Raw genomic sequence first — 14,522 nt, 5'->3', positions numbered from 1 at the left:
TTCAGGGAACCAAAGTAATTAACCAAATAACCAAAGCTATTTCTTGATTGAATTAGAACTATTTTATTTTTAATATTTGCAACGTTTGTTTTAGTTATGTTTTATTTTATTTACTTTTTTTTTTTATTCAGCACAATGACAATATGAAAAATAATTCTTTAATTTAGGAAAATTTAATTAATAATATCACATTTAACATTTTTCTACAGCCCTTATCACCTGGTTTCAGCCTGTCGCTCAGGTGGACGGCATCTCTGTGTCCTATGGCCCAAACACAGATTCCTCAGACAGGAAAACAATCAAGCTTTCCTCCATGGATACACAGTACCATCTGGCTGAGCTGTACCCTGACACAGAGTATGAGCTCTCTCTCATGGCCCGCAGGGGAGAGATGACCAGCTTTCCAGTCTATGAGACCTTCACAACAGGTACAAACTCATTTCAACAACTAGAAATCATTTCAGAAACTTAAAGTGAAAATTCAGTCTGCTTTAGCAAGTCTACTGATAATTGTGTGTTGTACTGCATGTAGACCTGCATTGAAGCAGTTTTGTTTGTCTTGCCCTGGAGGATATCTGTACATCTACAGGAAGTATTTTCTTTCATCCTCATGTTGGCATGTTTCAGACCTTGATGCCCCCAAGCACCTCAAGGCAGTTGAACAGACAGATGAGAGCATAACTCTGGAGTGGAAAAACAGCAGAGCCAATGTCCTCAATTACCGCGTCAAATACGGCCCACTTTCTGGAGGGGAGCATGGAGAACTGGTCTTCCCCAGCGGCCCGCAAGACACCACTCAGGCTAAAATCACTGGTGAGAGGCCAATTTGAATTACACAATAATTCCTCTCCAGTGATCACAAACCACATCAATTACAAACAGATCATAGAGATCAAAAAATATGTTTGAAAAGTGGAATAAAATTAGGCTCAGGTGCAGTGTGCACCAAACACTAGAGCAGTTTTCAGTAAACCAATTTATTTTTATATTAATACTTGAAAATGACCAATCTGCACTTTCAAGCCATCTGTATCCTCTTGAAATTAGAATTGTAGTTCTCAGGTATTGAAGTGTGAAGTCATATTTTCAAAAAGCATTCTCAAACAGGATTTAAAACAATTGGAATCATTTACATTTACATTTAGTCATTTAGCAGACGCTTTTATCCAAAGCGACTTACAAATGAGGACAATAAAAGCAGTCAAAACACACACACAAAGAAAAACAAGTAGATAGAATAGAAAAAATAGAAGCTAGTGTTTTTTTTTTTGTTTTTTTTTTTATAAAAATAAATAAATCCCAGTCAAAAAGGGAAAGCAGAGGCTTTCTTCATCGCAGAAGCACTTCTATTATACACTTGTGCTTTGAGGCAATCTCCTGTGCTAATTCTTATTCTCTACAACCATGTGTTACCGCAAGCAGGGATTATCATGGCTGGGAGAAAAATAGATTCAAAATGGATAATAGATTCTTTGTCTGGTTTGCTCCTTTGTCCTTGGGAGGCCTGTTCCCTGTAAATAAGGCGGACGATCTGTTCGACTAAATAATGCAGAGTCTCTCTCTCACACACACATATCACTAGTTGTCTATTTCACACAGTTATTATCTGTAATTGCTGTCACGCCTGTGATTTTATTGATAATGAGCTTCCTCTGCATTAGGCGTAATTTCATGCTGGAGGACTCCTGCACAGTGACCTCTGCAGGAGCCAATACAGGCATTAAGAGGGGTAAAGTGTGGGATTTGGGCTAAGGGGATCTGAGAATCGCTTGCATGATGGTAAATATTGTTTCTGGCCTGTGGAGTAGTTCTTTGATGCGGCCAATGAAAGGCATTAGGTTGATATGGCGTGCAGATGAAATTGAAACCGTGCTGTGGCAAGTACGAAAACAATTGCCTACCACGGAGGTTCCAAAAACAACTAATGTGAGAGATTAATGGTTTCTTTTGTCTAATAATTTGAGAGGATTGGATTTGTTGGGCTCTTTCTTAGGCCTTAGGCCCGGGACGGAGTATGGAATGGGAGTGACGTCAATCAAGGAAGAGCGTGAGAGTTTGCCTGCGACGACCAATGCTGTGACTGGTAAGACTTAACAAAATGGTCAGTAACTCACATGGTTTACTTCATTCAATGTGCTCGTCTTCCCCCTTTTCTCCTCTTATAAAGGCCAATAAAGCCCAGTTGTAGGGTATGTAATGTTAAACGATTCACTCACTCTTATGTTGAAAGTGAACGAGGACTGGGGCTGTCAAGTACCAAATTGACAAAAAAGGCGCGATTTTTTGCGCAGCTCGTCAGTGAACAACGGCTCTGTGTAGTTAATGCTGCTCAATGTGAAAGCACGCACGTGATGGAGATTTACCGCTGATTACAGAACCGGCTTTCTGACAAGATGCGCGTTAAATATCGCATGCGATTTATCGTGCAGCCCTACAAAAAAGCACCATGTCAAAGTGCTCATGTATCATAAGAATTGTCCATATGACTCCTGTGCCATAATCCAAATCATCTAAAGCCTTTGTGTGACAAACATACCCATAATGTAAATTGTGATTTATTGAAAATAGTGACATCCACCATAGCTCTTTTTGGTTTGTTCATGTTGGATTTGTAAATGATTAATTATTTTGAATTGGATCATTTTAATGAATTATATGATCCAGTTCACAAAACAGGTCTAAATGATTTGTTCAGTTCTCAAGTTCAGCTCACTGACTCAATCATCTGGTTACAATGGTTAACAGCCCCAACAGATTATCAAAAGTAGCTTCAGAAGATTTCGAATATAACAAATGAGTGATTATTTTATTATTTTTATGATTCTTTTGCATTCTTCTTGAAGCTTAAAAGCTCCAATTCCCATTCATTGTAATTGCATGGAAAAAAGCAACCAAGTTTTTTTCAAAATTTCTACTATTGGATTCAACGGAACAAAATACAGGTTGGGACGACATGAGGATAAGTAAATTATGACAGAATTGTTCATTTTTTTAAATGAACTTGTCCTTTAATGTAATGTCCCGGTCCTCTTAGATCTTGATGCTCCCAAAGACCTTGAAGTAAGTGAGACCACGGAGACCACATTGGCACTGGTTTGGAGGAGGCCGGTCGCCAGAATCGACACCTATGAGCTGGTGTTCACATCTGCGGATGGCACAGAAACTGAATTGGAGGTACCTGGTGCTGCCAATACCTACATCCTGACTGACCTGAATCCTGGCATGCTGTACACCATCAGCCTGACTGCCAAGAGAGGAAGAAAGATGAGTGTGCCAGCCACTCTGTCAGCATCCACAGGTTAGTATGCATCATTACATTTTCATTTATATATTAAGAATGCATCTTCACATCCCCTTTAGTTTTGCCCCTAGAGTGACAAAAGCAATATTGGTTTGAATCATAAAATAAGCTTTCAAAAATATGATTTGAATCTATTTGTTTTTTCACCTATAAAAATTTATTCAGCAGGCCACTGAGGATCTGAAGGCAACTCTGGAATTTATTATCTTTGCTATTTTCCCCCCATAAGTGTCAATATTTCTTTTGGAGTTTGAAGATACTGCAGTCCTTGTTCTGTGAATTTGAATGAAACATTTTGTAGCTCTTTATCATGAGAAAACTTCCATAAAAATCTCAAAACATTCATATTGTCAGTATGCCACTATGTACTGGAAACTGAAGCCTAATATCCCTCTTCTCTGCCCTCATTTATAACATTTTTCTTTTTAGAGAAAAACCAATGAAAGCCAAAATCTCTGTGGACAGAATGCTACTTACTTAACTTCCAAAATTGTGTTACCAAAATGTTCTTGCTTATATAACAGGATAATCATTGACTAATACCAAGGAGCTACAGAATATAACATCAGTTGTTTGCTTTGGTCGCCAAGGCAAGACAACAGATATAGTGTTTCTCAAGATCCCAAACACACACACTCACACACGCTCAGAAAGCTCATTCATGTGATAATCGTCAGAGTGAGCCCACTCCCCTTTTGGATTTGTGTGATTTGACCACAATGAACTGTGGGGTGGACTGATAAATAGGACACATGCTAAGCCGCCTGTTAAAATGTTGTCTCTGAAATCACCAGTACTATAATCCCAATGCATTTATTTCAGCAGCCATTATCGGCCTTAGATACGGCACACAAACATGGGCATACACTTCCCTCAGACCCAATGGAAATGGGAAGGTGGGGGGCAGGGAGACCTTGAGGTCTGGGCTTTCTTCTGCTCACTGAATGCTTCTTTGGCATGATTATAAGAGTTTCAGCTTGTAACTTGGAGACCTGATGACCAAGACCATTTCAAAGGAAACATATGAGGACACAACCGGGCCAAAAAGGAGAGAGCAAACAGTCACTTATGCATGCACAAAGTTATGTTATGTTGTGTTAAGGTATCAGCAAAATTTTGTGGGCAAAAAAGGTATATTGTCAATAGTGTAGCTATTTACTGTATGAAGCAAAGCTTACACAGAAGTCACTTTCAAACCAAGAGGCTTTCTGTTGGTCAACACAGCAAATCCTTGAGACCAGTTTGAACCCGTTGCAAAATCTCTGTGGGGAAATCTTTCACCTTCACACAAAATTCCCACATGGATACCCATTGAAATAACTAAAATTTGCCTGCGAAAATTCACCAAACAACGGTGAATGGGACGTGTGCATGTTTACAAAAAAGGCTTTATCCAAACACCCTTGAGGTGTTTGTGGCTTGAGGATCTCACAGTGATAAAGCCATTGTTTTATTCTGTCTCCTCCCATTAATGCATGCGTGCAGTGAAGGCCATTCCTCAGACATACATGGGCCGCTTTCAGTGGAGGGAACTCTATTGGATAAGTGTGCAAAATGAATCAATTTCACTAAATTTCAGTTCCCATGAATGACGCGAGATGATCAATGAGTTGTTTTGCTGTTTGACAGCTTCGTATTGTTTCATCTCCAGGTTTCTAAAGCGACAATCGGCCCTTATGCCTGGGAAGGTCATTCACTTCATCCCCATTGTCTCTCTCCCTATTTGCACGCCACTTTTCTGCCCTTTTGAATGTGCATAGACAGGATAATGGTTAGCCCACCGTGCATTTCTTAGCTATCTGCCCCCTCTTTGCCTGTGAATGCTGACAATGCACAATGATGTTCAGTTATAGGTTGCAATGCACCGCGCTGCATGGCTGCCTCCCATATTTGAAGTGTTCAGCGTACCTCTGCTCAGGCAGGCTAGGCAGGACCTTCAAAAATTAATGGCTTTTCTCAGGGCCATTAATACCAAAGCTGTCTCAGCAAGCTGGTGCTTGGATGTTAATAGGTTGCAAGAGAAAAGACTGCAAATTAGTTTGTTTGTCACTACAACTTTCTGACAGTTATTCTTCACAGTTATTACTGGTCTTTTTTTTTTTTTTTCACTGCATGGTCAGATGTTCATGTTCTGTTTGGAGTAGATGGAGATGAATTCGTTAGGAGTAACAAATTAAAAGGTTTATTGTTGCTCATAACATGATTTTTTTCCCTCTAATTATTAAAATGCTTTGCATTGTTTTGAATAATGTGAAACAATGTAGTGTGGATTTTTAAATGTCTTTTGTTTGTTTTCTGGTCTTTTTGTTTTTACTTCAATTCATTCGGCTCCAAGAAATAAAAACGACCATCAAAGAGATAATGCCTTATGAAATCAGCCCAACCTGTTCAGTCACCATTACCTATGATGTTCTTCTTCTGTATGTACCTTTTCTTGCCAAATTAATTTTCTTCTGATTTATTTGTCATCCAGATGAAGAGAAGCCTCAGGTGGGCAACATCACCATCTCTGATGTGTCCTGGGACAGCTTCAGTGTGTCCTGGGAGCTGGACAGAGGAGAGGTTGAGGGCTTTCTGGTTGAAGTATCTGACCCAGATGGCTTATCTGATGGCCAGAACCATACACTATCTAGCCAGGAGTTCAGCCTGGCTGTCACTGACCTCTCCCCTAGTACTTTCTACAGGGTCATACTGTATGGGCTGTACAAGGGAGAGCTCTTAGATCCTGTCTTTGCTGAAGCCATCACAGGTATCAATTCTTGCCCAATCTTGGACCAGCTTGGTCATCTTTTGGCATCTTATCCAGTTTTCTTTGGATCAAATGCTGTGTCTCAAGCAGCAAAACCGACTAACCTCTTTTCTCTTTTAATGTTCAGTTAATCACATCACATGCTGAATTAAAACACATGTTTTTATTATTATTTCAACCAGTTTTTGCAGTCTTCGTAGTGTATTCATCTCTTCATCTACTATCATCTGGTACTGAAACTCATTTCCAGCTAATATTTCTTGTGTTTTCCACTATTAATATAGAAGGTAAAGTAAGTATTTGGGCATTTTCAACAAAATAATGAATATAATGCAGCGACATCCAATATGACTGATTTCTTCTGAAAAAATGACATTTATAGACATTTATATTGTTTTAAACGATTTCTAGCAAGCATGTATCTTAAATTGTAATAATTTCAGAATATTACTGTTTTTTTATTGTAATCAATACTGTTAAGAGTTTCAAAAATATTTAAAAAAATATTACTAAACCCAAAATTTTAAATAGTAGTGTAATACAGCATCATCCAACATGACTAAATCCAGAATAAATCCCAGTGTCTGAATAAGACTATTTCTTTATATAGTATATGAAAAACGATACATCAAATGTAGTATGTCAGAATAAACAGTTTTCATAAACCATATGGTCCGCTGGACATCATACAGTATTTGTAAAAAGCAAGGAGCAGCTATGTGGCTGATGTCATAAATCACGTGACAATATCAATATGGTTGAATAATATGTCAGAATTGTATTTATACTACAACACATGCATACTTCGTAGACAAATGCAGTACATACTCTGACAGTACATGATTTCAGATGCAGATAATCTCTCAAATGTGCAAAGCACTAACAAACAAGTCAGCGACAGGTTCTGTGAAATGTCAACACTCTTCCCATCTGCTGAATTATATGTTGAAGTATACTGACATTCAGAGCACACCTGCACTGCATCATAATGCCTAACACATTCACGTCTGCATAATCACCAGCACAGCCTGCAGGTGCAGTAAGTGACCTCTGCCTGTCATGGCTGGTACATTTGTGTTTAACGGGCAAAACAAAGTTAGACTAATGATGGCTTTTTCATTGTAATTGACTGCGGCATTCAACTCACATTGTTGGTGAGTCCATTTAAATCATTTAGTTTGTGGCATTTATAGTCTACCAGCACACCAGACAAGTTGTATTGTAGCAAACATACATTTATTAGGTGCATACCAACGTTTTGCCCCTCCTCAGAGAGTCAGCGAATAGAGCGGGTGACTGGGCTGGGGTGTACTGCCATGGAAGTGATCCTGTGGAGTTTTTGTCGCTTCTTGTGAAGGATCTTTTCAGTATGCACGCTCAGTTTTCTGACCCTGCGCTACTTCTCATTCTTATGCCTCACTTTCACACATTTTCTTCGCGTTTATCAGCCAGTGGCTGCAGGGGCCACAGTTGTAGCGCTCTCTCAAGTCTGCATGCAAATAGGCAGAGGAGAAGGGGAACTGATTGGATTTCTGTTAACCTCCTCTCTATTCATGTCACATGACCCATGAACTCTTGCCTCGCTCTGGCCTGAGTAATACAAGCATTTAAAATCAGAAAAGTGTACCATATTTACAGAAACGTCGGTAGTTTTCTTGCTCTAGTTGGTTTGCGTATCCCTGCTATAACATTTAGCTGTGTCAACACAGATATCCCCCTCAGAGGTTTTAGCTGCCTGCTGTAGAATTACTGCTTCCAGACCTTGTTTCTGTAGGTTAGCTGGCACCTTTTCCACCTCCACAAACAGATGCCTCTTTGTCAAACCGGAGCGACTTAGAAGCCAGTTAGATGAAAGTGATCCTTGGAGAGCACATGTTAGTTCTCTTGAAATGCCTCAAACACTGCTGACACTCTTAAACAAGTGAACAGTGCTAATGAAGAGGGACAGCTCCACGGGATTTGTCCTCGCTGGTTTTCATTTCCAACACTTTTCCACATTCAACAAATGTCTTTTCTGTTTCACATCATCCAGAGTTTTAGAGAAAGAAGAGGTTCAGTCTGGTCAAGGATCTTTTTTCTTTTCTTTTAAAAGTTTAGTTTAGGACAACAAGGCTCTGTTAAGGCATTCTTGGTAATAAACAAGATTAATCCCAAATTTCAGTTCTAAACATAAACTATATAGTTATTCCTTTTAAAATTATATTTTTTATTGCATTTATAAATAAACTATACATTTAGAGTCTGCCTGCTGGATTGTTAAATGTCTCTGGTTTACTTTTCTGACAAGCCTTTAGAAATTAAACTGAGCAAAAATTAAAATGTACAATATTAAATTAAGTACAGCCTTAACTGTATTAGCATATTTAATTAGGTCAAGTTATTATAAGTCAATATGCTCCACCTTCTCCTTAATACTTAATAAAAACCTTAATCAACTTAATGTATGGTGCTATCATTGACTTCTAAAGTAAAGACAAGTAAAACTAATATGTAAAATGTGTGTGAGGCAGTAACTGATTCTTGGTACATGAAAAGCAAACCACAGCATTTTAAAACTGGACCACATTCTGGCACATACAAGGCTATTGTTGAAAACACAATGCATTGCTCATGTGGTCAAAGACATCCCTGAGGCTTTAGGTTTTCAGTTTTACATAACCTTACCACAACAATTGCTTCTCGAGAGACGTCCCTCTCAAAATTAAGATATTTCATTGTCATTGGCCTTTGTGCAAGATCAGCTAAAAACGAGACAAAAATGCATTTTCAGGATGAGCCCGTCTGTCAGTATGGTTATTATGGATATGTCATTGTCCAAGAACAGCTCTGTCTTGAACCCTGCATGACTGCTATTATATGATGACACAATTATGATGTTGGAACCTAATATAATGGTGGAAAATACATCAATGTCATTTTTTTTCTACTAACCATATTTCATTCCATATTCTAATCCAAATATCTAAATTAAATTTACTGGCTCACTGATTTCAGCATCACCTGCCATAGATATAGGAACAACTGATAGATGACTGAACAATAGCCTATTTTCATGCACGAGTAACATAATCACTGAATTGTCTCTTATACAGCAATGTTTTCCCCTTCTCAAATGTATGTGATGTTTTAACAAACACCACAAACAGGAATAAATTGGTTCAGGGAACCACATTTGCAGTTCTTGGCCATTTAACCTCTTCTAAGTACATTCCACAGAATTTACAGTGGAAGAACAACTTTATTATTTTTGTCAACCAGAAGCTGAACCTGAAGTGGAGCATCTTTCGGTCTCGGACATCACCCTGCACAGCTTTAAACTGACATGGACAGCACCAGAAGGCATCTTTGATACATTCACTCTCAAAGTCGTCGATTCTAACAGACTGGGACAACCTCTCCAGATCAGTGTAACTGGAGACAAGCGAACAGAAGCGGTGACAGGTCTCAATGAAGATACGGAGTATGAAATCGAGCTCTTTGGGATCATTTTGGGACGGAAATTCCAGCCCATTGTGGCTGTTGCTCGAACAGGTATTTGGATTTTTAAGAGAAGCTGGTGGAGGAATCACTAACTCTTTTTTCCCTAATTTTCAATGCTTTCATGTTTCTGTCTGTTAGTTGTACAGTAGTTTGGTCAAAACTCACAACACAGCAAACCTTTTTTGAAGACTTTTTCATTGATCCATTACCTACTTTCCCATTTTTAACAAATTTACAACATCACTCATATTCTTTTTCCTCATTGAGTCCACAGAGTAGCACAAGAGTCTCTAATTAACAGCATCGAGTTGCATTCAAGTCTTCTCTGTTTTACTTTGTCTGTCTGTATCTGCTGTGTGATCGAAGGTTTTATTTACAAAGCAGGACCAACTATTTTGTGTATTTGTCCCGATTGCGTGCTTGTCTCTGGTAATCTTCCTTTATATCAGTGAGCTTCATTTTCCACTTGTGTCTGATGTTGGCATGTCACACTATTGTGTCTCTGTACTGGGGGGCAAGTAAATCTGCTTGAATCTGTCACGCAAGATTCTGAGGACCAGTGTTGAGACATGGCTTTAAGGCCAGGGCTTTTGTCTGTGTGTCCTTTCTCTGTAGTCGCACAGTTGGTCATCCTCATGTCCTGAATGTTTACTTTGATGCATCTATTTGTCACAGCAAGATAAATGGGGTAGTTCAAGAAGTTTCTTTACACCAACTGCATTTTTGTTTCTCTTACAGTCTACAATTAATGGTTTCTGGGGAAAGGTTTTGTTTTTAACTCCTAATTGTCAAATGCTTGAACACACATTTTTTAACAGTATATTTTTGTTTGTTTCTTCTGTGTGTGTCATTCCCACCAAGGTCTGGGAACACCCAAGGGGATACGCTTTTCTGATGTGACCGATACATCAGCTACTGTTCACTGGACTTTTCCCCGTACCAGTGTAGACAGCTACCGGGTCACCTACGTGCCCGTTCAGGGTGGTAAGTGGCGTGGTCATGGTTTCAGTTACTTTTTTTTTATTTACATTACAATTCAAAAGTTTGTATATTATTATTATATATTAGTACACATGAAAATGACTGTTTTCATTTTGGATATATTTTAAAATGTAATTTATTCCTGTGCAAAGCTGAATTTTCGGCATCCATTACACTAGTCTTCAGTGTCACGATTCTTCAGAAATCAGTCTAATATGATGATCTGATGCTCAAGAAACATTTTATTATTATTATTATTATTATTATCAACGTTGACATTTATTTATTTTTTTTTGGATGAATCGAAAGTTCAAACAACAGCATTTATATGAAATAGAAACATTATAGATGTCTTTACTATTTGATCAATTTAATGTGTTCTTTCTGAATAAAAGTATTAATTTCTTTTGGGAAAAAAATAACTTTCTTACCCAAAACGTTTGAAAGGAAGTGTACTATTTATAGCACATTTGGAGCTTTTGTTCTGGAAATGAAAGCAAAGTATTCTTCCCTCCTAGTTGGCACACAGTCCATCTTAAGAAAGTGGTGAGACTTAACCGTATGATTTTCTGTGCGTTTGGATGGTTGCCTGTTGGAAAATCATAGTATTATTTGTACTTCCTCAGTTTATGATTTGTCATAAATTACACCTTATGTAAAATATTGCATAAGTTGCGGAGGAAATTCTCTTAGACTGCCGTCTTGGCATAATAAATTGATTGAATTCAAGAGATGTCCCTCTAAAGTCTCATAGTGTCCTTTTGGCCTCTGTGATCAGTGCAGGTTTTTAGATCAGACCCATCTACAGTTACCTGAATCTATCAGTGCATATCGTAAATAAAACCACACTGTTTTATCCATCAGCACAGCATTCTTGCGTATCACCATGCCAATTAATCACAGACAATGCTGCCCTCTAGTGACAAAAGCTAATTCTAGTTTACTCCAGTGTTCTGTCTCCCCCTGCAGGAAGCCCTATGACACTGAGAGTAGATGGAGGAGAGTCTCAAGCCATGCTGCCCAATCTGACCCCTGGAGTAACCTACCAGGTCACTGTCATCGCTGTGAAGGGCTTGGAGGAGAGTGAACCAGGATCTGATAGAGTCACAACAGGTATGACTAGAATATTTTTATAATCAGTGTTGGGTGTAACGCAAATACAAAGTAATTAGTTACTGTAATTACTTTTAAGTCAAAATGTAGTGTAACTTGATTACATTTTAATTCTGTAATCTCATTACTGTTTAATGATCTTAAGTTACTTTAGTTACTTTTTAGCATTTTAACATGTTTTTTAAATAAAATTAATTAAGGTGCTTTTAAAGCATGAATTATACCTGTCATGAGCGAGATCTAAAATATAATATGCCTATAATATATATATTATATGTGATATGTATATTATATAATCATATGTATTATCTGAGGTAGAAATGTGAGGTGCTGAGTGCATGACTTATACACAGTGATGAACAAGCAGGAAACAGAGACACTAATTTCCGTTTGTTGAGAGGAAATGTTTTTTTAAAGTAACTTAACTTAAAAATTAGTAATGCAATTGCTTTTTCAATTAAATAATTAATAAACTGATTTAATTTAAATTTTAGAGAAGAAATAAGTAATTTGTAGTGCATTACTATTTTTGAGTAACTCATCCAACACTTATTGTAATTTCACTAATTGCATCTTCCTATAGTTTAAGCAATAGGAAAGCTCTCACCAAAATGCTTATCAGCAAGAGTGAATAGTTATTATTAATTATTAACTAATTGAACATTAATATAAAATCATTCATATTAATTATAGTAAGTTTATTTTTAGCATCTCGTATTCATAACTAGATTCTGTATTATTCAGTACAGTAAGTATGAGTTTTTTGCTTTCCTGTCTTGCAGAAGCCTAGTAATCGACTTCAAGCTGTCTCTCAGTGATTTTGCTTCTCTCTTGTCTCTCTGTTTGTGTCTGTTGGCCTTCAGCCCTGGATAAGCCACGAGGTCTGACAGCAGTCAACATCACTGACACTGAAGCTCTGTTGCTGTGGCAGCCGTCCATCGCTACTGTGGACGGATATGTCATCACTTACAGCGCAGACAGTGGTAACAGCTCAGACTGCCGTTAATTATTCTTGAGGGAAGGCTGTTTCTATAGACTAAAACAATAAAGCAGTGAGTCTCAGTTGTGTGTTCTGTTCTTTGGCAGTGGCTCCAGTGATGGAACGGGTGTCTGGGAACACTGTGGAGTTTGAGATGAGCTCACTCACACCTGCCACCTTATACACTGTTAAAGTCTATGCTGTCAGAGAAGCAGCCAAGAGCGCTGCAACCACCACAGAGTTCACCACAGGTAAAGTGAACACTCACCCTTACACACAAACACCACAAGACATCTGAATACTCATACAAAAGAAATATTTAATTGGTGTAGAACAGCACACCTTCTGACATCTGATCCTACTGGGCAAAATACATAAGCACCTTTGACCTGGTATAAATCATAAAATCACATTGCCTTTTATATGTGCATGCTTATACCATTTGTATTTCATTAAGAATTCTGAATGCCAGGTTAATAACCAGATACACTCTGCTGCAGATGTTGATGCCCCTCAGAATCTGGCTGCCAGTAATATTCAAACAGAGAGTGCCATGTTGACATGGAAGCCACCAAGAGCAGACATCAGCGGGTATATCCTCAGCTTTGAGTCCACTGATGGCATTGTCAAGGTGAGTAAACCGCTTGAACACACAAACAAACTTTAAACGTGATTTACACCCTTAAAACTGAAGCTTGGTCATTTTTCTGGTCTACAGTGATTATTACATGCATGGTCCAATGCCGATTCTGTGCTGTACTGAAATGTTCCTCGTTTTCTTCTCTTGGCTCAGGAGGTCGTCCTCAGCCCCACAGCAACATTTTACAGCATGTCTCCGCTGACTTCCTCCACAGAGTACACAGTCAAACTGCAGGCCATCGCTGGGCCAAAGAGAAGCAGAATCATCTCTACAGTCTTCACCACCAGTGAGCCAAAGCACAACGTCATTACATGATCACAAACTCTTTTTTTTTTACTCTTAGTTGTGAAGACTGAACAAAATAAACTAGCCTCTGGTCAAACACTTTTTTCCTTATCACAGTCGGAGTGCTGTACAAGCATCCTAAAGACTGCTCGCAGACTCTGTTAAATGGAGAAACAACCTCAGGCCTGTACACTATTTACCTGCGTGGAGAAGAGACTCAGCCTCTGCAGGTCTACTGTGATATGACCACTGATGGAGGTGGCTGGATTGTGAGTAATTCTTTTTCAAATAACATGCAGGATAGAAAGATTCACTGTTCTGATCCTAGAGAAAAACAACAAAAACACAAGCAATTTATATATATATAGTCTAAAGGTCCAATAAAAAGTTTCAGTTCAATATCACATTTTTCTGACTATTATTTAATATGTCAGGCTTTACAGGGTTAAATTAAAGTCTCATTATACACAGAGAGCAAAAACACAGGTCATTGTAATATTGTGGTATCTCCATTCAGGTTTTTGTGAGACGGCAGAGCGGTAAAGTGGAGTTTTTCAGAAACTGGAAGAACTACACTGCAGGCTTCGGTGACCTGAATGATGAATTCTGGTTGGGTATGTTTACATCTGTGCACACATATCAAATTGCTAAATTGCCCCAGGAAGTATAGAGGCCCTAAGGTATTAATGATATGGTGTAATTTTGAGCACGTTGGTCTACAAATCTCATTCCATGTGTCTGCAGGTCTCTCTAACCTCCATAAGATCACCTCCTCTGGGCAGTATGAGCTGCGTGTGGACCTCAGAGATAAGGGCGAGTCTGCGTATGCGCAGTATGACAAGTTTTCAGTCTCTGAACCACGCAGTCGCTACAAAGTGCATGTTGGGGGATACAGCGGCACTGCAGGTAAAGTCTTAGATCTTTCTCTACTTCAACATATAGTTTTCATATTGTTTTTTAATTAATTTGTAATATTTTTGTGTTATATACAGTA

General features: G+C 38.4%; 1 protein-coding gene across 1 annotated transcript in view; it reads left to right on the top strand.

The window, feature by feature from the left end:
- LOC107715756 (tenascin-like) overlaps positions 1–14,522 on the top strand; it is a 36,361-nt gene that overhangs the window by 16,457 nt on the left and 5,382 nt on the right. Inside the window, exons 8-22 of the mRNA XM_016521947.1 lie at positions 199–428; positions 628–813; positions 1,994–2,083; positions 3,035–3,298; positions 5,775–6,050; positions 9,309–9,581; positions 10,392–10,514; positions 11,481–11,624; positions 12,488–12,607; positions 12,711–12,854; positions 13,104–13,234; positions 13,397–13,529; positions 13,646–13,797; positions 14,046–14,142; positions 14,273–14,434. Coding sequence (XP_016377433.1) covers positions 199–428; positions 628–813; positions 1,994–2,083; positions 3,035–3,298; positions 5,775–6,050; positions 9,309–9,581; positions 10,392–10,514; positions 11,481–11,624; positions 12,488–12,607; positions 12,711–12,854; positions 13,104–13,234; positions 13,397–13,529; positions 13,646–13,797; positions 14,046–14,142; positions 14,273–14,434 — 2,525 coding nt within the window. The remainder of the gene's footprint in view (positions 1–198; positions 429–627; positions 814–1,993; positions 2,084–3,034; positions 3,299–5,774; positions 6,051–9,308; positions 9,582–10,391; positions 10,515–11,480; positions 11,625–12,487; positions 12,608–12,710; positions 12,855–13,103; positions 13,235–13,396; positions 13,530–13,645; positions 13,798–14,045; positions 14,143–14,272; positions 14,435–14,522) is intronic.

Source organism: Sinocyclocheilus rhinocerous, unplaced genomic scaffold (assembly GCF_001515625.1).
Source record: "Sinocyclocheilus rhinocerous isolate Xijiao unplaced genomic scaffold, SAMN03320098_v1.1 scaffold3194, whole genome shotgun sequence".
NCBI classification, from domain to species: Eukaryota; Metazoa; Chordata; class Actinopteri; order Cypriniformes; family Cyprinidae; genus Sinocyclocheilus; species Sinocyclocheilus rhinocerous.
Note: the sequence above shows the minus strand (reverse complement) of the source record. Positions and strands in the feature narration are given on the sequence as shown.